This window comes from Anomaloglossus baeobatrachus, chromosome 8 (assembly GCF_048569485.1).
Source record: "Anomaloglossus baeobatrachus isolate aAnoBae1 chromosome 8, aAnoBae1.hap1, whole genome shotgun sequence".
Classification (NCBI taxonomy): domain Eukaryota; kingdom Metazoa; phylum Chordata; class Amphibia; order Anura; family Aromobatidae; genus Anomaloglossus; species Anomaloglossus baeobatrachus.
Window position 1 is genome coordinate 98088643 of NC_134360.1, and position 23584 is coordinate 98112226.

Here is a 23584-nt window from a genome sequence, read left to right on the forward strand (position 1 = left end):
AACAACATTTGTGGCCATCGTTTCTACTCATCGAGAATCATTTTTTATCCATGAACAGACAAAAACCAAAGCCGCAGCAAAATATTAACAGGGTATATATAAGCAGTGCAGACCTCAAAGAAAAAGACCCTGTTAAAAATTAACTTTTTTAATAATTAAGTTAAAAAAACCAAAAAGGACACACAAGAATTAGATTAAAATTTGAAACATGGTACCATAATAGGTCAGGGGGCAGTAACAGTAAATAAAGATATTGTTAATAATAAATACCTTAGGTAGGGACTTCTAGGGCTCATCAGGGTCTTCTCCCTATAAGAAAGACGAATGGCAAATGCAAAAAGTGACTAGCAGGACACAGACAACATCAGTGAAAGACTAAAGAGAGCCTTCCAAACAAAGAACTTTATTACCAAAAGGGAATGTTGAAAGACGCCAACGGGAACAAACTAACTGAGCCAGAATAGATCAAAGAAAATTGGAACGAAGACACGAGCACCTCTACAAGAATGATTTGGTGATATAGGAAGAAATTAAAACTGGAAATTATAGTGAACTGAACATCTTAAAAGACTGTCGTTGCTGAGACAAATTTTCTGTCAAAAAACAAAGCACTTGGATGTGACAATATTCCAGTAGAACTAATATAATCTTGTGAAGCAGCAGTTGATGTCATCACACGCCTGTGTCAACAGATATGGACATCTGGTAAATGGCCCAAGGACTGGACAAAATCTGTGTTTATTCATGTTCTAAAGAAGGGAGATGCTACCAACTGTGGAAACTATAGAACTATTGCTGTCATACCTCATGCCAGCTGACAGATTCCCTTTAACTAGTTTTGCACTTGTTGATAGTTTTTATGTGCATTATTTTATGGTTTGTAATTGTAATCTTACGTCACCATTAAGGGGACGGACTATCCCTGGAATGGATAGTTTAATTAAAGCCTTGATTGTTCCTGGTTTGGCTCACCTCCTTTCTTTGAAGCGCCCAGAGCCTTCTGTGTCCTGTTTCCTTTCTTTCCAAGATTCAGTTCCTTGCCTCGGGCGGTAGGAGCTGGCGGTAGGAGCAGCAGCCATTTGGGGGAATTTTCCTGAGTTGATTTCAGTTTTTTGCCTGCTAGCACACCTTGCTAAGTTGAGAATTCTAGACATTATTTCTGTTGCTGTGCTTTGCTGTTTCACACATGGAACACTTTTCTCTATCTTTTTCCTTTCAATAGACCTCTTGCTGTGATAGCAACCCATCATCTGGCAGGTTTGTACTGTAGAATAAAAGTCCCCATGTTAGTGTGCTGTTATTCCACTATCAGAGATTGACAGCGGAATTTAACAGGCTACATGTGGGGGTGAACCATCGCACCAACAGTGGCTGTTAGAGGCAAGTCCTAGTTGTGGCATGCAGCCATTATTTGCTGGGTATGGGATGGAGTCCTGCTGTGTGTGAGCTTGATCCATAAACCCGCTACTGACTTGTACCATACACGGATGGGGGATGTCTCAAAGGGGCTAATATATAAAAACTAATTATATTAAATTTGTAAATAGTCAAAATATTTCACCTTATTTTACAGAGGATATTTTCTTTTTTTTATGTCTGTTACAGGCTGAATTAAAAAGTTTAATGGACAATACATTATCTTCCTTTGAATTTGCCAAGGAGCTGATTAAACACAACCTTGTAAGTTGTTTTCATGTACAGTCTTTCTTTCTGGTAATTACAGTACATCATTGAAAAAAAACTAACAAACTATATTTTGTCAGGTGGTGTTTCGTGCCGGAGATGGTGCCCTACAGGTACTCCCACCCTTGGTTGATGTTATTCCTGAGGCACGGTTAAATTTGGTTATTTATTACCTCAGACAAGGTAAAAATGTGTGAACTTAGTGTGATTTATATTCTCTTTATTCTGGTTTATATTCAGGTGTTGTGTTCAGTTTCAGAGACGAGCATACACGAAGTTCATGAGCGAATATATTCCTATTTAAAGGGGTTGTCTGGTCTAAAATGATAAGTCTCTACTCAAAATATTATGTTTTGCAAAGTGTGCACAGTACCAACATTCCAACCTGTACTTTGAAAAATGAGATTTTTGGCAAAAAATTGCAATTTTTTGAGCTACCTCACCACGTCACGGCAAATCTCTTGAGGCAGTCCTACACTAAATTATTTTTATTTAAAGTGTGCCAAACGGCCTCACATATGCACAAATAGGACTGCACAGCACGTACCTGGTGCTTTTCAGTCTCGTCTCCATGACTAATTCATGGTTGTGGGCGGGACAGGCCCAGGCACATGCTGCTTGGAATATATAGCCTGTGGACATGGCTAGATGGCAATGTGTGAACAGCCACCAATAGCCAAAAATCAAGACAGATGGAAAAATAACAATGAAGTACACTGCAATATGGGGACCAACCAAAAACCTATATAGCATTTAAAAACAGCATAACAGCAACCTCTACTCAAAATATTATGTTTTGCAAAGTGTGCACAGTACCAACATTCCAACCTGTACTTTGAAAAATGAGATTTTTGGCAAAAAATTGCAATTTTTTGAGCTACCTCACCACGTCACGGCAAATCTCTTGAGGCAGTCTGTCACGAACAGCCGGGGAAGTCCCTCAGAAATCCGCAGCTGTTCACTGATTTGTTACACACGACTACTCTCTAGCGCCCCCCTTGTCTGCAGGCCACTTTTGGTACTGCAGGACAATGCATAAGATGAGGCTGCTGAGCTGATAATGCCAAATATTGGAGGTCTCACAGCAAGGGTAAATGTATATCTCTGATTCCTGCTAATGGAATATTTATATACCTCGGTACCCTTAATGATAGCACTCCAATAATTCTATGCAATAACAATTACGCTGCCACCACCCAGACTTTCTACAGGTAGCTGGGAACCCGTTTCAGATAGCATAAGGCCCTTCGGGGTTTTGGATTCGTATATAAAGCATAAGGAAAGAAACTCTTAAATTTTTATATATTTAATCCGAAAATAGGCAGTGTTTAAAGAATATACAGGAATTTACAAAAGGGAACAATACACATTACGGCATAACAGTTACATAAAATAAAAGGTATAAACGTGAAACTTACTAAGCTTGTGCCATAGAAGTGACGTCTGCTTAGGGAGTAGGAGGGAACTCCAAGAGATGTTAGAATCGGCCAGCATCACCCTTCATGATGCCCTCCTCGTGCTGACTGAGCCCCCAAGACAGGAACTGTCTCTTATGCTCTTGCTAGCCCCCCTTGCCTGTGACATCATTTTACAGTCACTTGTGGGCTGGGCTTGAGATGGTCACAAAGTTCCATAATTCTGGGGTTTTTCATATCTTTGCCCCTGGGTCACACAGGTGAAAGATATTAGCGTCATATTTAATATCTCGATTTTACAGTTACATTGATACCAAACACAACGCCTCTAGCACAATTTTACTGGCCAATACTAATTTGTCGTGATTCCGTCGATCTCCTCGTCAGGTGAGACGGTGCGCTGGGTTCCGCACGACGCAGGGATTCTGGCAATGTGTTTTTCATCTTTCTAGCATTAAAGTCGCACTTCAAAACCTGCTTTGGGAGTTTTCCCGCCAATATTACAAAGAATTGTCTTTCTCTGCAGCTTTTGGCTTTAGTTCTACCATCACCCAAAGTCATAAATACCTTAAGCTTCCAGGCCAATCAGATAATCGCCATGACGACCTGTGGCTGGTGAAGAAGAGGGGGATGAAGTCCTTTCAACAGTTCTACATGACACCTCCCCCTTTTTGAGGTAGCATGGGAGATTGATTTGCCAATCGTCTCCTAAGCCTACCTCGCTGGCATCCCCCTGCCGGGACAGCCCATCAGCATTGCCATGCTCCACACCCTTCCTGTGTTGAATGGTAAAGTCATACTGCTGTAGTGCCAAGCTCCACCGCAGTAGCTTACCATTGTCTCCGGCCACCCGATGTAGCCAGCTGAGAGGGTTGTGGTCTGTCACTATGGTGAAGTTGCGTCCATATAGGTAGGGCTGCAGTTTCCGCAGGGCCCACACTATAGAGAGGCACTCCTTCTCCACAGTGGCGTAGGCCACTTCCCGGGATAAGAGCTTGCGGCTGAGAAACATCACCGGATGCTCTTCTCCCTTCCCATTTACCTGGCTGAGTACTGCACCAAGGCCAAACGCACTGGCATCTGTCTGAACTATGAACCGTCGGGCGAAGTCCGGAGCTTGTAGGATTGGGGAACTGGCGAGGGCAGCTTTTAGTGCCCTGAAGGACCGTTCACAGTCATCTGTCCAGGTGACTACTTGCGGTAGCTTCTTTTTGGTGAGGTCCGTCAACGGCTTAGCAAGAGCACTATAGTTAGGAACGAACTTCCTATAGTACCCTGCCGTACCCAAGAAGGACATCACCTGCTTCTTTGACTTGGGGGTAGGCCAGGAGGTGATGGCATCAACCTTCCCTGGCTCTGGTTTCAGGGTCCCGCCACCCACTCTGTGTCCAAGGTACTGTACCTCAGTCATGCCGATCTGACACTTCCCTGGCTTTATAGTCAGACCAGCGCTTTGGATCCGCCTGAGCACCTGTTCCAGGTGCCCCAGGTGTTCCTCCCAAGTGGGACTAAAGATGGCAATGTCATCCAGGTAAGCTACTGCAAACCCTCCTAGTCCCTCGAGCAGCTGGTCGACCAATCGCTGGAAAGTGGCAGGAGCATTTCTCATGCCAAAGGGCATGACAAGGGATTCATACAGCCCGAATGGGGTGATGAAGGCGGACCTTTCCTGTGCTTCCTTGGACATAGGAATCTGCCAGTACCCTCGACTCAGGTCCATGATGGTCAGGTACTGGGCCCCGGCTAAGCAATCCAGTAACTCGTCGATGCGTGGCATTGGGTACGCATCGGGTGCTGTGATTGCATTTAGCCTCCTGTAGTCCACACAAAACCGGGTTGTCCGGTCCTTTTTGGGAACCAAGACTACAGGCGAGGCCCATGCACTTTTGGACCTCTGGATCACTCCCAGGACTAGCATTTCATCGATCTCCCTTTTTATGTCCTTTTGTACCTCTAGGGAGACACGGTAGGGGGGTTGACGAACTGGGGAATGACTCCCTGTGTCCACCTGGTGGGTGGCTAGGGATGTCTTCCCTGGGACATTCGTGAAGGTCATCAGGTAGGGCCGAAATACCTCCCGCAGCTGGGACTTTTGGTCCAAGGATAGCTGTGGGTTGAATGCCGCCTCCTCGATAGACCCTCCATCCCGGGCTGAGGCGAGCAAGTCCACCAAGACTTCACTTTCGCCTTCCTCGGGAAGACTACACACAGGAAGAGCAAAGGCTTCCCTGTCATGATGAGCTTTCATCATGTTGACATGGAAGACCTTTTGCCTCTTCCTGGCATGGTCGATGGTGACCACATAGTTTACGTCATTGAGGCGCTGATGCACCAGGTATGGACCCTCCCAGGCCGCCTGAAGCTTGTTCTGGGTCATTGGGACCAGGACCCACACCTTCTGACCCACTTCATACACCCGCTCTCGAGCGTGTTGGTCGTACCATCGCTTCTGGCTGGCCTGGGCTTGCGCCATATTCTCATGCACCATCTGCGTCATTGACTGCATCTTGTCACGGAGCCGAATGACATACTCCACAACGGACACTTCTGGGGAATTCAGTTCCTCTTCCCAGGATTCCCTTACCAGACCAAGAGGCCCCCGGACTCGTCTGCCATACAGGAGCTCGAAGGGGGAAAACCCCGTTGAGGCCTGTGGTACCTCTCTGTAGGCAAACAGCAGGTGTGAGAGATACCGCTCCCAGTCGCGTCCATGTGACTCAACCAGCATCTTAAGCATCTGCTTAAGGGTACCATTAAATCGCTCACACAAACCATTGGTCTGTGGGTGATAAGCGCTTGATATCAGATGCCGCACCTGCATTTTCTTACAGAGAGCCTCCATTAGACGAGACATGAACTGAGTCCCCTGGTCGGTAAGCATCTCCCTGGGAAATCCTACTCGGGAGAATATGGTCAAGAGGGCATCTGCCACCTTATCGGCTCTAACTGAGGACAGAGCCACTGCCTCCGGATACCGGGTAGCATAGTCTACCACAGTAAGGACGAACCGTTTTCCAGAGCTGCTGGGGACGGCCAGAGGCCCGACAATGTCCACAGCGACCCTCTGGAAAGGCTCCTCTATCACCGGCAAAGAGATCAGGGGAGCTTTGGGAGCAGGCCCTGACTTTCCCACTCTTTGACATGTGATGCAGGAGCGGCAGTAGTTGGCAACATCTGTCCCCATTTTGGGCCAATAGAAGTGGTGAGACAGCCGGGCCTTGGTTTTGCTAACCCCCAAGTGTCCGGCGAGTGGGATCTCATGGGCAATCCGCAGCAACTCACTCCTAAAGCGGTGAGGCACCACCAGCTGTTTTTCCTTCAGCCACTCTTGTTGGGGGTTACAGGGAATTGTCTCCCGGTACAACTTTCCCTGGTCCCAGAATACCTTCTCCTTATCGGTCTCGGAAGAGGGCTTCTCTGCGAGGTCCCTTAACGTCTTTAGACTGGCATCAGTTCGTAGAGCCACCTGAAACTCTTGGCTAGAAGCAGCCAAAAGTGACGTTAAGGTTCCAACCTCACCAGGACCCTCTGGGACCTGCTCTGGGTCCGTAACCAGTTCCGTTATCCCTCTGGGTGAAGAGGTGTCAGCAGGCAAGGTTTCATTTGCGTTCTGGGCACTCTGACTGCGGGTGACAGCACCGATGAAGGCTGTCTCCCCGGGGAATAACCACTCTTCCCCATCAGCCTGACAGGTACTACTGGCTGTGTCACTGTCCGCTGTGACACTGCTCAGCTGCACTTGACCACTGTCCTCGTGGTTCTCATGTCTGCCTCCATCTCTGTCGGTACAGACACTTGCTACCTTGGGGTCGTCCTCAGCCACGTCACCCTGCCGCGTGGCATGGCTGAGTTCCCCTGTACAAATCTCCACTTTATTACCATGCACAACATTTGTAATTACGTTCTGGGTATCCGCATTCGGGTCGCATGACTTATCAACAACATTTGCATCACATGATTTAACAACATTTGCATCACATGACTGATCAACAACATTTGTATCACATGACTTTTTGGATTCGGGAGGATCATCAGGGAGAAATTGTGCAACTAATCGCCCCAGATCAGTCCCCAATAAAACATTGGTTGGTAGATGTTCATCCACCCCCACTTCCCTCCACCCTCTCCCAGCACCCCAGTCGAGGGGAATCAGGGCCATTGGGAAGGAGTGGTGGACACCCCCCGCCAAGGCGACAGTCAGGAGTTTTCCCGGGATAAAGTTTTCAGGGGGTACCAGTTCAGGGCGGACCAGTGTTCTGTCGGCCCCAGTGTCCTTGAGCCCCACAGTGGGGGTTCCGCCTACGGTGACGGGGTGTAGGTTTTCGCAGGCCCTACCACCCGCCTTCCTTGCCAAAAGGACAGTTCCAGTGGGCCCTTGGGCCTTGGATGTGGGGTTCCTCTTCTGCCTCTCTGGGCAACCAGAGCTGAGGTGTCCAGGCAGGTTGCAGGAAAAACACCTGCGAGTGTCAGAGGTGGGCCGGGCACTGGTGGATGAAACAGGACCTACGGGAGGTCGGCTGGTAGGGGCAGGGGTGGTTGTAGTTGTCATCTTACCCCCTTTCCAGCTAGTGGTGGACGGCTTCCGCACCTCCGATGCACGGTTGGCCACATAGGCGTCGGCAATCTGGGCTGCTTTTGAGGCCTCCTTGGGCTCTCGGTCCATAACAAACTGTCGAACCTCCACAGGACAGACATGTAGGAGTTGGTCCTTCACCATGAGGTCCTTTAACTCCTCAAAGGTTGTAACGGACAGTCCTTGGATCCACTGGTCAAAGGTGCGCTGGAGCCCACCCTCCAAATCGCTGTAGCTGTCATGAGGTCCGAGCTGGAGGGTCCGGAATTTTTTTCGGTACACCTCCGGAGTCAGCTGATACTTCCGTACTAGGGCCTGCTTTATGGCCCCATAGTCTCCACTCTGCTCTTGAGGGAGACTGGCAAACGCGTCCAGGGCCTTGCCTCGCAGCCCTGGGGTTAAGTATTGTGCCCATTGTGTTGAGGGCAACTGGTACTGCAAACAAGTCTTTTCAAATCCCCTCAGAAAGGTGTCCAAATCCCCGTCCTTTTCCATCACAAGAAAGTGCTCCGGTCGGGGCTTAAAGCTGCTGGCATTATTGGACTCACCGTTTAGTGAGGAAGATGTCTGCTGCCGGGCTTTGAGGATATTCAATTCATGGTCTCTCTGGGCTTGGCGCTCTCGCTCGGCTCTCTCAGCCTCTCGCTCGGCCTGAGCCTGGCGCTCGGCTCTCTCAGCCTCTCGCTCGGCTCTCTCAGCCTCTCGATATTGCTGAATGAGGCTTAGCCGTCCCTGCCGGTCATCTGCAGCGAATTGTTGTAGAGCCATCTTCAGGAAAGAGTCCATGTTGCCCCGGTCACTGCTCTGGCTTGCAGTTGATGGTGGGGACTCTGCAGAAGCACTATCCTGGGCTTGGCTTGCCTCCTCTTCTCCAGCACTGGGGGAATGAACGTGCTCTGCGTCCCATTGTAAAAGTTCTTTAATGAGGTCTTGCCTCGTTTTGCCATGGCCATCAATCAACTTGGATCTGCAGAGTGCAGCAAGAACTTCCTTCTTCTGCTGATTGTACCAGGCTTCTGACACAGCATCCATAATTGCCAAATAAAAGATAGGATAGAAAACAAGAGAGAAGGGGAGGGGGTAACTGCTACACGTACAGTATTGTTCCAGGTATATTTAAACACTGAGTTCAATCCTCAAAACTTTTGCAAGTTTTTAGTGAAAGGGATGATTGCTCAAACCAGATCACTAATGCTTTATATATCCCACCGCTTGCCACCAATTTGTCACGAACAGCCGGGGAAGTCCCTCAGAAATCCGCAGCGGCCTTATGCTATCTGAAACGGGTTCCCAGCTACCTGTAGAAAGTCTGGGTGGTGGCAGCGTAATTGTTATTGCATAGAATTATTGGAGTGCTATCATTAAGGGTACCGAGGTATATAAATATTCCATTAGCAGGAATCAGAGATATACATTTACCCTTGCTGTGAGACCTCCAATATTTGGCATTATCAGCTCAGCAGCCTCATCTTATGCATTGTCCTGCAGTACCAAAAGTGGCCTGCAGACAAGGGGGGCGCTAGAGAGTAGTCGTGTGTAACAAATCAGTGAACAGCTGCGGATTTCTGAGGGACTTCCCCGGCTGTTCGTGACAAATTGGTGGGAATTCCCCGGCTGTTCACTGATTTGTTACACACGACTACTCTCTAGCGCCCCCCTTGTCTGCAGGCCACTTTTGGTACTGCAGGACAATGCATAAGATGAGGCTGCTGAGCTGATAATGCCAAATATTGGAGGTCTCACAGCAAGGGTAAATGTATATCTCTGATTCCTGCTAATGGAATATTTATATACCTCGGTACCCTTAATGATAGCACTCCAATAATTCTATGCAATAACAATTACGCTGCCACCACCCAGACTTTCTACAGGTAGCTGGGAACCCGTTTCAGATAGCATAAGGCCATTCGGGGTTTTGGATTCGTATATAAAGCATAAGGAAAGAAACTCTTAAATTTTTATATATTTAATCCGAAAATAGGCAGTGTTTAAAGAATATACAGGAATTTACAAAAGGGAACAATACACATTACGGCATAACAGTTACATAAAATAAAAGGTATAAACGTGAAACTTACTAAGCTTGTGCCATAGAAGTGACGTCTGCTTAGGGAGTAGGAGGGAACTCCAAGAGATGTTAGAATCGGCCAGCATCACCCTTCATGATGCCCTCCTCGTGCTGACTGAGCCCCCAAGACAGGAACTGTCTCTTATGCTCTTGCTAGCCCCCCTTGCCTGTGACATCATTTTACAGTCACTTGTGGGCTGGGCTTGAGATGGTCACAAAGTTCCATAATTCTAGGGTTTTTCATATCTTTGCCCCTGGGTCACACAGGTGAAAGATATTAGCGTCATATTTAATATCTCGATTTTACAGTTACATTGATACCAAACACAACGCCTCTAGCACAATTTTACTGGCCAATACTAATTTGTCGTGATTCCGTCGATCTCCTCGTCAGGTGAGACGGTGCGCTGGGTTCCGCACGACGCAGGGATTCTGGCAATGTGTTTTTCATCTTTCTAGCATTAAAGTCGCACTTCAAAACCTGCTTTGGGAGTTTTCCCGCCAATATTACAAAGAATTGTCTTTCTCTGCAGCTTTTGGCTTTAGTTCTACCATCACCCAAAGTCATAAATACCTTAAGCTTCCAGGCCAATCAGATAATCGCCATGACGACCTGTGGCTGGTGAAGAAGAGGGGGATGAAGTCCTTTCAACAGTTCTACATGACACAGTCCTACACTAAATTATTTTTATTTAAAGTGTGCCAAACGGCCTCACATATGCACAAATAGGACTGCACAGCACGTACCTGGTGCTTTTCAGTCTCGTCTCCATGACTAATTCATGGACTAATTCATGTGTTATGCTGTTTTTAAATGCTATATAGGTTTTTGGTTGGTCCCCATATTGCAGTGCACTTCATTGTTATTTTTCCATCTGTCTTGATTTTTGGCTATTGGTGGCTGTTCACACATTGCCATCTAGCCATGTCCACAGGCTATATATTCCAAGCAGCATGTGCCTGGGCCTGTCCCGCCCACAACCATGAATTAGTCATGGAGACGAGACTGAAAAGCACCAGGTACGTGTTGTGCAGTCCTATTTGTGCATATGTGAGGCCGTTTGGCACACTTTAAATAAAAATAATTTAGTGTAGGACTGCCTCAAGAGATTTGCCGTGACGTGGTGAGGTAGCTCAAAAAATTGCAATTTTTTGCCAAAAATCTCATTTTTCAAAGTACAGGTTGGAATGTTGGTACTGTGCACACTTTGCAAAACATAATATTTTGAGTAGAGGTTGCTGTTATGCTGTTTTTAAATGCTATATAGGTTTTTGGTTGGTCCCCATATTGCAGTGCACTTCATTGTTATTTTTCCATCTGTCTTGATTTTTGGCTATTGGTGGCTGTTCACACATTGCCATCTAGCCATGTCCACAGGCTATATATTCCAAGCAGCATGTGCCTGGGCCTGTCCCGCCCACAACCATGAATTAGTCATGGAGACGAGACTGAAAAGCACCAGGTACGTGCTGTGCAGTCCTATTTGTGCATATGTGAGGCCGTTTGGCACACTTTAAATAAAAATAATTTAGTGTAGGACTGCCTCAAGAGATTTGCCGTGACGTGGTGAGGTAGCTCAAAAAATTGCAATTTTTTTGCCAAAAATCTCATTTTTCAAAGTACAGGTTGGAATGTTGGTACTGTGCACACTTTGCAAAACATAATATTTTGAGTAGAGGTTGCTGTTATGCTGTTTTTAAATGCTATATAGGTTTTTAAAATGATAAGTCTGCCTATTAGTCGGACGTGCCCACTCCTTACACTTGTATTGAGCGAGGCCGTGCCCACTAGTCAGGTTCTGGCCGGGAACATGCATAACGCACAATTGCATTCACGTGACCTCCATTCCCAGCTCAGAAACCAGCAAATTCTTGCAGATCACAGTGCGCCTACTGTGATGATTTAGAAGTCTGCAGTCACATGGAGTGATTGCGGACTTATCACTTTAGACCGGACAACCCTTTTAACAAATGCAGTGGGTAAGGGTTTGTGAACTCCTGAAGAGGATTCTGGTGTAAAGCAGAAGTCCTTAATATCTATACAACTAAGCAGATCACTGGGTTTCAGTTCCATAATTTTCTTCATTTTTAGATGATGTTCAAGAAGCTTTTCATTTGATTAAAGACCTAGAACCAACTACCCCACAGGTAAAAATAAGTGAATTCAAGATTCTTTGGAGAATAGACTGAAAAAGTCACCTTTCCTATCAACTGTGTTCGCATCTGACCTGCTGCTACCAAAAACATTATTTCGTAATTGTGAACATGTTGAATACAATATCACAAGGTTGAATTGTTATAAGAGCCATCAAGGATTCATTCATCTTACCATTAACTCTGACCAGCTTCGCTCTCCCTGCTGAAGAAAAGCCTCCCCACAGAATGATGCTGCCACCACCATGTGTGACAGTGGGGATGGTGTTTTCAGAGTGATGTACAGTGTTAGCTTTACACCACACATAGCGTTTTGCATTTAGCACAAAGAGTTCTACTTTGTTCTCATTTCACCAGAGCAACATCTTCCACATACCATGTAGTGGATACACCTAGCATATGGAAAAAAGGTGCTCTGGGTCAGAGGAGAAAATTAGAACTTTTGGGGCTAAATGCAAAATGCTACATGTGGTGTAAAACTAAGTTCTTATGATTCACTATGTCGCTTACCTCTAGCGCAGGACATTACAGGACCTTAGGTATCCATGGTTATGACCACGAGTAACTAACTGTGACTATATGTGTGGTCATAACCATGGATACCTAAGGTCCTGCACTGCCCCAAACAGGTAAGCGACATAGTGAATCAGAAGAAATTTACTCCATATATAACTGGAGGTATTTGCTAATATTATTATTACACCTACTACATATTGGGATAGGATCTTGGAGATGGGAATTCCCCTTTAAACCTCCATTTATTACACATCTATGGTCTATAATAAGGGATACCAATCATTGTGCCATTAGATCTAGCTTGTATTATGTTATAATGGGAACAGGCAGCATATTTTTCTCTTTCAGCCTTACAATGGTGCTTAATATAAAAATTATCAGTCTGAAATAATGTTAGAAATAACAATAATAAACCCAGCTATTTGTATTATACAGGAGTACATCCTGAAGGGAGTCGTCAATGCAGCACTAGGTCAAGATTTGGGCTCGGTGAGTTCCACTTATGTACATTATTGCTTTTGTACCCATTCCACCTTTTTGTTTTTGCTTGCTAGATATTAGAAGGGGTGTTTAATGACTTTGTAAATATTAATTTGTAAAATCCTTGGGTTATTTTATCCAAAACGTCCCCACTTCTTCACTGATTAAAGGGGTTGGTCACTATATCATTTAGAAGACATGTTGGACAGAATTATGTGACCCTTTTTAATATAAACCTACAAGAACGTGTACAGAAGGGTTTAATATAAATGTATTGGCAAAGTAGCAAACATTAAAAAAAAAAGTGTGTAAAAATGGGGAGGAAGACTAGAGAGCGACGCAATTCACCAGGAGGATTGAGTGGTACAAGTAAAACAGATAAGACTGTTTAAAAATAGCACAAGAAAACCGCTATGATCAAAAGTAAGTAGAATAATGCAAGGTAGTAAGCTTATGCAGCAGAGAGAGGTAAGTATAAAGGTGGTAATACATGGAACTGCATGAGCGCTAAAGTGCATAGATTAAAGGAAAGAAAAAAAGAAGAGAACAACGGGGCGCCAAATCTAAGTGTAGATGTGTGTAAACACAGATTGTATGATCATACGAATTTTACACTCACCGTGCAGATTTCTTCTGTTTTCGCTAGTATGATCCGTGTAGTGGATCAACTCTCTTATTAATCCTCCAGTATGCAGCACGAATCCTCGGGAAAAACAATGAGAGTACTGAACAGGTGCTCCCACGTGGGTAATGGAGTAAAGACAAAATCCCTTTCGGCGCTTCCGGAGGATAAATGGATTATCAGTGCAAGTTTGCAAAAACTTCAAGAACAAGGGTTTATTAAGGGTTCAATAAAAAGTCCGTAATTGTCCGTTTTTTATTGAACCCTTAATAAACCCTTGTTCTTGAAGTTTTTGCAAACTTGCACTGATAATCCATTTATCCTCCGGAAGCGCCGAAAGGGATTTTGCCTAAAGTGCATAGATGAAAGAGATAGAAAAGTGTTCTTACTAGTGATGGACAGACTCTCATCTAACCGGGTTAAAAAAAACCTGGTTCCGCCCCAGGATTGCTTCTGGATATCTGGCCGGATGCCGGTCCCCATATAAGTCTATGGGGACCAGAATCTGACAATTAAAAATGTTGAAACCAGGAGAAAAACGAGTAGAACTGCTTCACAATATATGTATTTTATTTTTGTTAGTATCTTACTTTATAAAAATTGATAAGAAAAAATACACATATATGATGTAATAAAGAGAGAGGCCAAGAGGAGGGATGTTAAAAAAGGCACAGACAAAACCTTCAAGGATACAGTGGTCACTCCCTAATGAAGCAACCGCGCACAAGCTAGGTTATCTGTGAAACGTACGTCGGAGTTTCTTGGGGGACTTAACCCTTCCACACCTGACAAACCTTCTTGGTTGGATTTATACTTCCTGACTATATATTTTGGTATGTGTGGGGTTCTTGCCAATGTCGTGTTCCCTCTGCCGCAACAGTATGAGGTACATTTTGGACCAATGGCGATCCAGTGTTTTGATACATGACTAGCGGTGGGGGACACTGGAATTGGCAGGACTCCATTTACAACCACTGTAAATATAGTTGTCATATGCCCACTAAGCTGAGTGCACGCACATGTGATTCTCACTTTAGGTGATAAATGCCGTATTTGATATGTAGCCGGCCCGGCAGACTCCTTTGACACCCCCTGTCTTATACACATGTAAAGGGTTATTTATCAATGGTGTCTGCTGATGGTGCGGTTGCAGGCCTGATGAAATAAATGTACACATGTGCGGCTTTCCGCTTTGGGCGTTAAAAGGTTATGTTTGACAACTGGCTTAAATTGGTGCTTTAGGCCTTCCTGTTCAATTTTTCTTTATGTGAGTTTGCTGTACTGTTCTAAGTATATACAAGCGTGATATTTGTACATGACAGCACACAGGAAGGGGTTAGTCAGTAGTATTGTTCACCCTGTCTGATATAATCTCCATGACATTTTCTGTGGTCTTATGATAGTACCTTTTACAAGTATCCTTGAAGGTTTTGTCTGTGCCTTTTTTAACATCCCTCCTCTTGGCCTCTCTCTTTATTACATCATATATGTGTATTTTTTCTTATCAATTTTTATAAAGTAAGATACTAACAAAAATAAAATACATATATTGTGAAGCAGTTCTACTCGTTTTTCTCCTGGTTTCAATTCTATCTGTGAGTAGCTCTGACACACAATGTAGCGTCCCAATTAAGGGGCGGCTGCTGTGTGTCTCTAGTGCATTGTTGGACCTCATGTATCTAATTAAAAATGTTGGTAGAATGGATAGGGGGATAGGAGTATGCGGATTGTACTTACCAGGTCTCTGGCACAGCTGTAACTGCTTCCTGGCTGCTCATTCACTTCCGGGGCCACATATTACCTTCATTGCATATGCACTCATTTCCGCGCCCACCAGCATCTGGGATTGGTTGCAGTCAGATGCGCCTCACACTGAGTTGGGATTTCCCTTACGTGACCTACAACGCGGGATGAGGTGGTTTCTGATGGTGTCCAGTGCCTGCATAGCTGTCAGCGGTAACTAACTTTTGGCACAGCACTCCTTATTAGATCAGGGGACGTCAAAGACTTTCTCCACTGGACTGACTCCACCCTCTGATGAAGGCTTGTGCCGAAACGTGCATCAAAGGTGCTCGCATCATTCCAGCAGGAGCGAACACACGGGTAAGAACGCACTTTATTTCTTTCATATATGCACTTTAACCCCTCATGTAGCTAATATGTATTACCACCTTTATACTTCTATAATCGCCAACAGTCACTGAGGAAATGGAAGTGCGGTCAGTGTGTGCGGAAAGCTGCATTAATCAGTGCAGGAACAGAACATGAAATATTATTACTTTGTGTTAATGAATCATATCTTTTTAGGCTTAGTGATGAAGTATTGTAGTTATTGTTGGATCATAACCTTTTTATATTAATTCTTAGCATTATATTATTGTTTTTTGTTTACACATAGAGAGACCATCTAAAAATTGCTCAGCAGTTCTTTCAGCTTGTTGGTGGATCAGCCAGTGAATGCGGTAAGTGTTGTAAATTATAACTTATACTCAAGATCAAAAGGTAAGGATGTAAAACATAGAAGGCAAGAGGTTTAATTGTTAGATCCACCTCCCCTTCATTCTTGATGGTCCTATCATCTGTCTTTGAGTCTCTCTGTGTTTTGTGCACCTCTAAATAATACACATACAGTATCTTAGTAGTACTGTCTTAGGGTGCGTGCCCACGATCAGTGTTTGCAGCGTTTTGGATGTAGCATGTTTGCGCTGCGTCCAAAACGCTGCGTTATCAGTATAAGCATAGTGGAGTCTAGAAATCCCATGCCCACTGTGCTTGTTTTTTCCGCAGTAAACACTCACCTGCGGTGCGTGTTTCCAAGCCGCAGCATGTCAATTGTTTGCTGCGGATTTGCATGCGTCCTCCGTAGGGAGAACACAAGTGAGAGACTGCAGCGCACCGAACACTGATCATGGGTACAAGCAGCTGCATTCACTTGTGGAGGAGATTCGCGGACCCGTAGGTCAGGACCCGCTGCGTCCAGGACGCAGTGAGACCTGATCGTGGGTACATACCCTTATGGTGAACAAATGCTGTCACCATATAGTGAACCCACTATGTATAGTAAATAAGCAGTTTCCCCTAAACTGTCTAAATCTGATGCAGTAACTAAATAAAAGTCACTTACCAGCACCATGTAAGCAGTCACAGTGCATTGTAACACTGCAGACGTGAGATGTTGTAGTCATGAGCACTGTAAACAACATTGCAAGAGATAATCCTGATCAATAGTTTTTGTAATAAAAGTTGGTCATCTTCCCTTCATGCTCTTCCTTCAGCCCCCCCATACCGCTTAGACGCCTGTCAGCTAAACGTTCAGCCGGTGGCAGAGGCGGACTAGTTTAGTCTCCCTCTATGTTTCCTGGCCAGATCTTTAAACTATATTCTCTTCGAAATGCTGGAGTGTTTCAGAGAATAATATACAGAGTTGCAATCCTGGAATCAGGCTGCAATTCTTGCTGCCCACAGTTTGAATCTTTAACAGGTTCCCATTAAATGGAGTTTGCCCGAAATCCAATATATTGTACTAGCTAGGAAGTGCCTCTGTGAATATGTTCTCATAAAAAGTGCCCTGGAAAATGGAAGTTGATTCTTAACGATTAGAGGAAAATAACAACAATGCCTGATCCATCCCGTGAAAGATGGTAACGATACCTGATTGGCGCTGAGAAGGCAAGGTCAGATGCCGCGCCTCCATGCTAAAAGACAATCCAGGATAAAAGAATGGTGATTACTTTTCTACGCGTTTCAGACAGGACTTGCTCCTTCTTCAGGAGCATCACATTGATAATATGATGGATTATTATTGATAAATGTTTCTTTCTTTGTCGCTCCATTGGGAGACCTAGACAATTGGGTGTATAGCTTCTGCCTCCGGAGGCCACACAAAGTATTACACTTTAAAAAGTGTAACCCCTCCCCTCTGCCTATACACCCTCCCGTGCATCACGGGCCCATCAGTTTTATGCTTTGTGTTGAAGGAGGCACACATTCACACAATGCTCCACGTTTTAGTCAGCAGCAGCTGCTGATTATATCGGATGGAAGAAAAGAGGGCCCCTAACAGGGCCCCCGGCATGCTCCCTTCTCACCCCACTGAGTCGGCGGTGCTGTTAAGGTTGAGGTACCCATTGCGGGTACACAGGCTGGAGCCACATGCCGTTTTCCTTCCCCATCCCTTAGGGGCTCTGGGTGACGTGGGATCCTAACCGGTCATCCAGGCAATGGGACCAGGCTCCCTCCGCAGCCCCTGGGGGAATCTGCTGGACAGGAGACTGAGTATCGTCAGGGAAGGACCCTGCATCTACAGGTACTCTGTGTCCCCTTTGGGACGGTGCATGGAGCACCTTGGCCTCAGACGCTGCAGCGACTGCGGTGTTGATTTTTGACCGGGACTACCGCGCCGACCGTGCCTGCTTGCCGGCCGCGGTTTTTACTTTAGTCCCCGGCTTTTGCGGCCTAGTGCATTAAACTCCCGCCCCCGGGCCTGCCAGTCAGGGGTAAGGGCGGGACGGTCGGTCTGACGCCGACAGTGAGGGCTGGAGCACACGTAGCTGTCCTCCTCCCCCCTCACTATTCACTCTGGGGCACCAGATTCCCGCACTTTTGTAGTTACGCCCACGGCTCCCTCCTCCCCTGTGAACGCCGACAGCCATGTTTTAACATATTCTGCCGGTGGAGGACTTCTGGCTGCAGCTCTGGGAGACCCGAGGCAGGGAATCTGGTGGCCACACACCGCTGGAGCGGTCGGTAAGCCTCACCGGTTACCCGGTGCTGGTCCCCCTAGGGTGCTGAACTGTATATATATATACATTATTTTGGTATACATTTTCCGGTTCGGCTGTACTGTTAGCTTGTGGCTATATACCCTCAGTGATCACGCTCCTGGGAAACAACAGCATGTCGTTCACAAGGAGCAAGGGTGCCAAGACACAGGGTTATTTTGCTAACTGTACCTCTTGTGCGGCTATGCTACCTGCAGGTTCCACCTACCCTCACTGTGAGCAATGCTCGGGCACTGGGGCACTCGCTCAGCCGGAGCCTGAGGCACTGGGGGGTCCCTCGGCCCAGGTAGAACCGCCGGCTCCCACAGATGGCAGGGACAGAGTTGCTTTTTTAGCTGACAATCTCTCTGAGTCGCTTTCACATTCCATGACTCAGTCTATGGATAAATGGTCTGCTAAGTTTCTAGAGGCTTTGCAGTCCAGACCGGCCCTTACACAGGCCCCGGGCACTGCGGGATCACCCCCAGGCCCCTCTCGGTCTGCGACGAAGCGTGCTCCTGATGTGGCCTCTAATTATTACATGCAGGACTCCGGCACGGACCGCAGTCCCAGACCAGCTAAGCTGGCTCGCTTAGAATCTTCCCCGGCTTCATCACGCTGTTCGGGGTCTCAGCTTGAGGACTCTCTAGAGGATGAGGCGGAGATCGCAGCCCAGGACTCTGACCCTGACGTTGCTCTCAATCTTGATACACCTGAAGGGGACGCCATAGTAAATGACCTTATAGCGTCCATCAACCAGGTGCTAGATCTTTCTCCCCCAACTCCGCTTGTAGAGGATTCAGCTTCACAACAGGAGAAACACCAGTTTAGGTTTCCTAAACGTACTCGGAGTGTTTTCTTCGATCACTCTAACTTTAGAGATGCTGTCCAGAAGCACAGGGCTTTCCCGGACAAGCGCTTTACTAAACGCCTTAATGACACACATTACCCCTTCCCCTCTGACGTGGTTAAAGGTTGGGCTCAATGTCCCAAGGTGGATCCTCCAGTCTCTAGACTGGCGGCTAGATCAGTAGTAGCAGTGGCTGACGGTGCATCGCTCAAGGATGCCACGGACAGGCAGATGGAGCTCCTACTGAAATCCATCTATGAAGCCATAGGCGCGTCTTTTGCCCCAGCCTTTGCAGCAGTGTGGGCACTCCAGTCTATCTCAGCTTGTCTGTCTGAGATTAATGCGGTCACCCGTACCGCTGCGCCACAAGTAGCATCTTTGACTTCTCAGGCGTCAGTATTTGCATCCTACGCCATGAATGCTGTCCTGGACTCGGCTGGCCGTACAGGGGTAGCATCCGCCAATTCTGTGGCAGTCCGCAGGGCCATGTGGCTACGCGAATGGAAGGCAGACTCTGCTTCCAAAAAGTTCTTGACCGGTTTGCCGTTTTCTGGCGACCGACTGTTTGGCGAGCGATTGGATGAAATTATTAAGCAATCCAAGGGAAAGGACTCGTCCTTACCCCAGCCCAAACCATACAGACCTCAGCAACGGAAAGTTCAAGCGAGGTTTCGGTCCTTTCGGCCCTCAGCCAGATCCCAATCCTCCTCGTCCAACAGGCCACAGAAGAGCCAGAGAAACTCTTCTGCATGGCGGTCTAAGTCACGTCCTCCAAAGACCGCCGGAGGCACCGTCTCCAAGGCGGCCTCCTCATGACTTTCGGCCGCCCCAAACCGCATCCTCGGTCGGTGGCAGGCTCTCCCGCTTTTGCGACACCTGGTGGCCACATGTCCAAGACCGATGGGTGAGAGACATTCTGTCTCATGGTTACAGGATAGAGTTCAGCTCTCGTCCTCCGGCTCGTTTTTTCAGAACATCTCCACCCCCCGAGCGCACTGTTGCGCTTTTTCAGGCGGTGGACACTCTGAAGACAGAAGGAGTGGTGATCCCCGTTCCCCTTCAGGAACGCGGTCGCGGTTTTTACTCCAACCTGTTCGTGGTGCCAAAAAAAAAAAAAAGGACGGCTCATTCCGTCCCGTTTTGGACCTGAAATTGCTCAACAGACATGTGAGAACCAGGCGGTTTCGCATGGAATCCCTCCGATCTGTCATCGCTTCGATGTCCCAAGGAGACTTCCTAGCATCAATCGACATCAAAGACGCCTATCTCCATGTGCCGATCGCTCCAGAGCATCAACGCTTCCTGCGTTTCGCCATTGGGGACGAACACCTTCAGTTTGTGGCACTGCCTTTCGGCCTGGCGACAGCCCCACGAGTCTTCACCAAGGTCATGGCATCCGTTGTAGCGGTCCTACACTCTCAGGGCCACTCGGTGATCCCCTACCTAGACGATCTCCTAGTCAAGGCACCCTCCCGGGTGGCTTGTCAACACAGTCTGACCGTTGCTCTGGAGACTCTCCAGAGGTTCGGGTGGATCATCAATTTTCCAAAGTCAAAATTGACTCCAACCCAGTCTCTGACGTACCTCGGGATGGAGTTTCATACTCTCTCAGTGATGGTCAAGCTGCCGCTGGACAAACAGCGGTCGCTGCAAACAGGGGTGCAATCCCTTCTTCGGGCCCAGTCGCACCCCTTGAGGCGCCTCATGCACTTCCTGGGGAAGATGGTGGCAGCAATGGAGGCAGTTCCCTTTGCGCACTTTCATCTGCGTCCACTCCAATGGGACATTCTCCGCAAATGGGACAAGAGGTCGACGTCCTTAGACAGGAACGTCTCTCTTTCTCTGGCAGCCAAGACCTCTCTTCAGTGGTGGCTTCTCCCCACTTCTCTGTCGAAAGGAAAATCCTTCCTGCCCCCATCCTGGGCTGTGGTCACGACGGACGCGAGCCTGTCAGGATGGGGAGCGGTTTTTCTCCACCACAAGGCTCAGGGAACCTGGGCTCCGACAGAGTCCTCCCTTCAGATCAATGTTCTGGAGATAAGGGCAGTGTTTCTAGCCCTCAAGGCGTTCCATCGGTGGCTGGAGGGCAGGCAGATCCGCGTACAGTCGGACAACGCCACGGCGGTTGCGTACATCAACCACCAGGGCGGCACTCGCAGTCGTCAAGCCTTCCAAGAAGTCCGGCGGATTCTGCTGTGGGCGGAGGCCACAGCCTCCACCATCTCCGCGGTTCACATCCCGGGCGTAGAAAACTGGGAAGCAGACTTTCTCAGTCGCCAGGGCATGGACGCGGGGGAATGGTCTCTCCACCCGGACGTGTTTCAAGAGATCTGTTGCCGCTGGGGAACGCCGGACGTCGATCTCATGGCGTCTCGGCACAACAACAAAGTCCCGGCATTCATGGCACGGTCTCAGGATCACAGAGCTCTGGCGGCGGACGCCTTAGTTCAGGATTGGTCGCAGTTTCAACTGCCTTATGTATTCCCTCCTCTGGCAATGCTGCCCAGAGTGTTGCGCAAGATCAGGTCCGACTGCTGCCGCGCCATCCTCGTCGCTCCAGATTGGCCGAGGCGGGCGTGGTACCCGGATCTGTGGCACCTCACGGCGGGTCAACCGTGGGCGCTCCCAGACCGACCAGACTTGCTGTCTCAAGGGCCATTTTTCCATCTGAATTCTGCGGCCCTCAACCTGACTGTGTGGCCATTGAGTCCTGGCTTCTAGCGTCCTCAGGGTTATCTCAAGATGTCATTGCCACTATGAGACAGGCCAGGAAACCAACGTCCGCCAAGATCTATCACAGAACTTGGAGGATCTTCTTAGCCTGGTGCTCTGAGAAGGGGTTTACCCCCTGGCCGTTTGCCTTACCCACGTTTCTTTCATTCCTTCAATCTGGATTGGACAAGGGTTTGTCTCTCGGCTCTCTCAAGGGACAAGTATCGGCGCTTTCCGTGTTTTTTCAAAAGCGTCTAGCCAGGCTTCCGCAGGTCCGCACGTTCCTGCAGGGAGTTTGCCACATAGTCCCACCTTACAAGCGTCCGCTGGAACCCTGGGATCTCAACACGGTTCTACGGGCTCTTCAAAAACCGCCCTTCGAGCCGCTGCGGGATGTCTCCCTATCACGTCTTTCGCAGAAGGTGGCATTTCTAGTGGCGGTTACATCACTCCGAAGAGTGTCAGAGCTTGCAGCGCTGTCATGCAAAGCCCCTTTCCTGGTATTTCACCAGGATAAGGTGGTTCTGCGTCCGGTCCCGGACTTTCTCCCTAAGGTGGTGTCCACTTTTCATCTCAATCAGGATATCTCCTTACCTTCTTTATGCCCTCATCCAATTCACCAATGTGAAAAGGATTTGCATTTGTTAGATCTAGTGAGAGCCCACCGGATCTACGTGTCTCGCACGGCGCCACTGCGCCGTTCTGATGCGCTTTTTGTCCTTGTCGCTGGCCAGCGTAAGGGGTCGCAGGCTTCCAAGTCAACCTTGGCTCGGTGGATCAAGGAACCGATTTCTGAAGCCTACCGTTCTTCTGGGCTTCCGATTCCTTCAGGGCTGAAAGCCCATTCTACGAGAGCCGTGGGTGCATCCTGGGCATTGCGGCACCAGGCTACGGCTCAGCAGGTGTGTCAGGCAGCTACCTGGTCTATTCTGCACACTTTCACGAAACACTATCAGGTGCATGCCTATGCTTCGGCAGATGCCAGCCTAGGTAGGCGAGTCCTTCAGGCGGCGGTTGCCCACCTGTAAGAGGGGGCCGTTGTTTCGGCTCTTTTTATCGAGGTATTCTTTTACCCACCCAGGGACTGCTTTTGGACGTCCCAATTGTCTGGGTCTCCCAATGGAGCGACAAAGAAGAAGGGAATTTTGTTTACTTACCGTAAATTCCTTTTCTTCTAGCTCCTATTGGGAGACCCAGCACCCGCCCCTGTTCCCTTCGGGCTGTTTGTTCTTTTGTGTTCACATGTTGTTCATGTTGAATTGTTCTTTTGGTTCATGGTTTCAGTTCTCCGAACATCCTTTGGATTGAATTTACCTTAGACCAATTTATAAGTTTCCTCCTTCCTGCTTTGGCACCAAAACTGATGGGCCCGTGATGCACGGGAGGGTGTATAGGCAGAGGGGAGGGGTTACACTTTTTAAAGTGTAATACTTTGTGTGGCCTCCGGAGGCAGAAGCTATACACCCAATTGTCTGGGTCTCCCAATAGGAGCTAGAAGAAAAGGAATTTACGGTAAGTAAACAAAATTCCCTTCATCGTTTATCATGATGGATTGTGCTGCTGTGAAAATTATTGGCATCAATAATCAGTTAAAATAAATGATCTAGCACCAAAATTCACACAAGGTTTATTGCTCTATCTCCCATTCTCTTTCCTCGTCTTTTGTTTGCTGTTTAATATATTGTGTAAATGAGCTGAAAGGAAGGAGTTTAGATAATATATTTATGGAGTGGTGACATATCTTGGAAATA

General features: G+C 47.4%; 1 protein-coding gene across 1 annotated transcript in view; it reads left to right on the plus strand.

Annotated features, from left to right (window-relative positions):
• IFT56 (intraflagellar transport 56) overlaps nucleotides 1–23584 on the plus strand; it is a 243338-nt gene that overhangs the window by 102827 nt on the left and 116927 nt on the right. The window contains exons 8-12 of the mRNA XM_075321910.1: nucleotides 1606–1680; nucleotides 1764–1866; nucleotides 11832–11887; nucleotides 12845–12898; nucleotides 15910–15973. Coding sequence (XP_075178025.1) covers nucleotides 1606–1680; nucleotides 1764–1866; nucleotides 11832–11887; nucleotides 12845–12898; nucleotides 15910–15973 — 352 coding nt within the window. The remainder of the gene's footprint in view (nucleotides 1–1605; nucleotides 1681–1763; nucleotides 1867–11831; nucleotides 11888–12844; nucleotides 12899–15909; nucleotides 15974–23584) is intronic.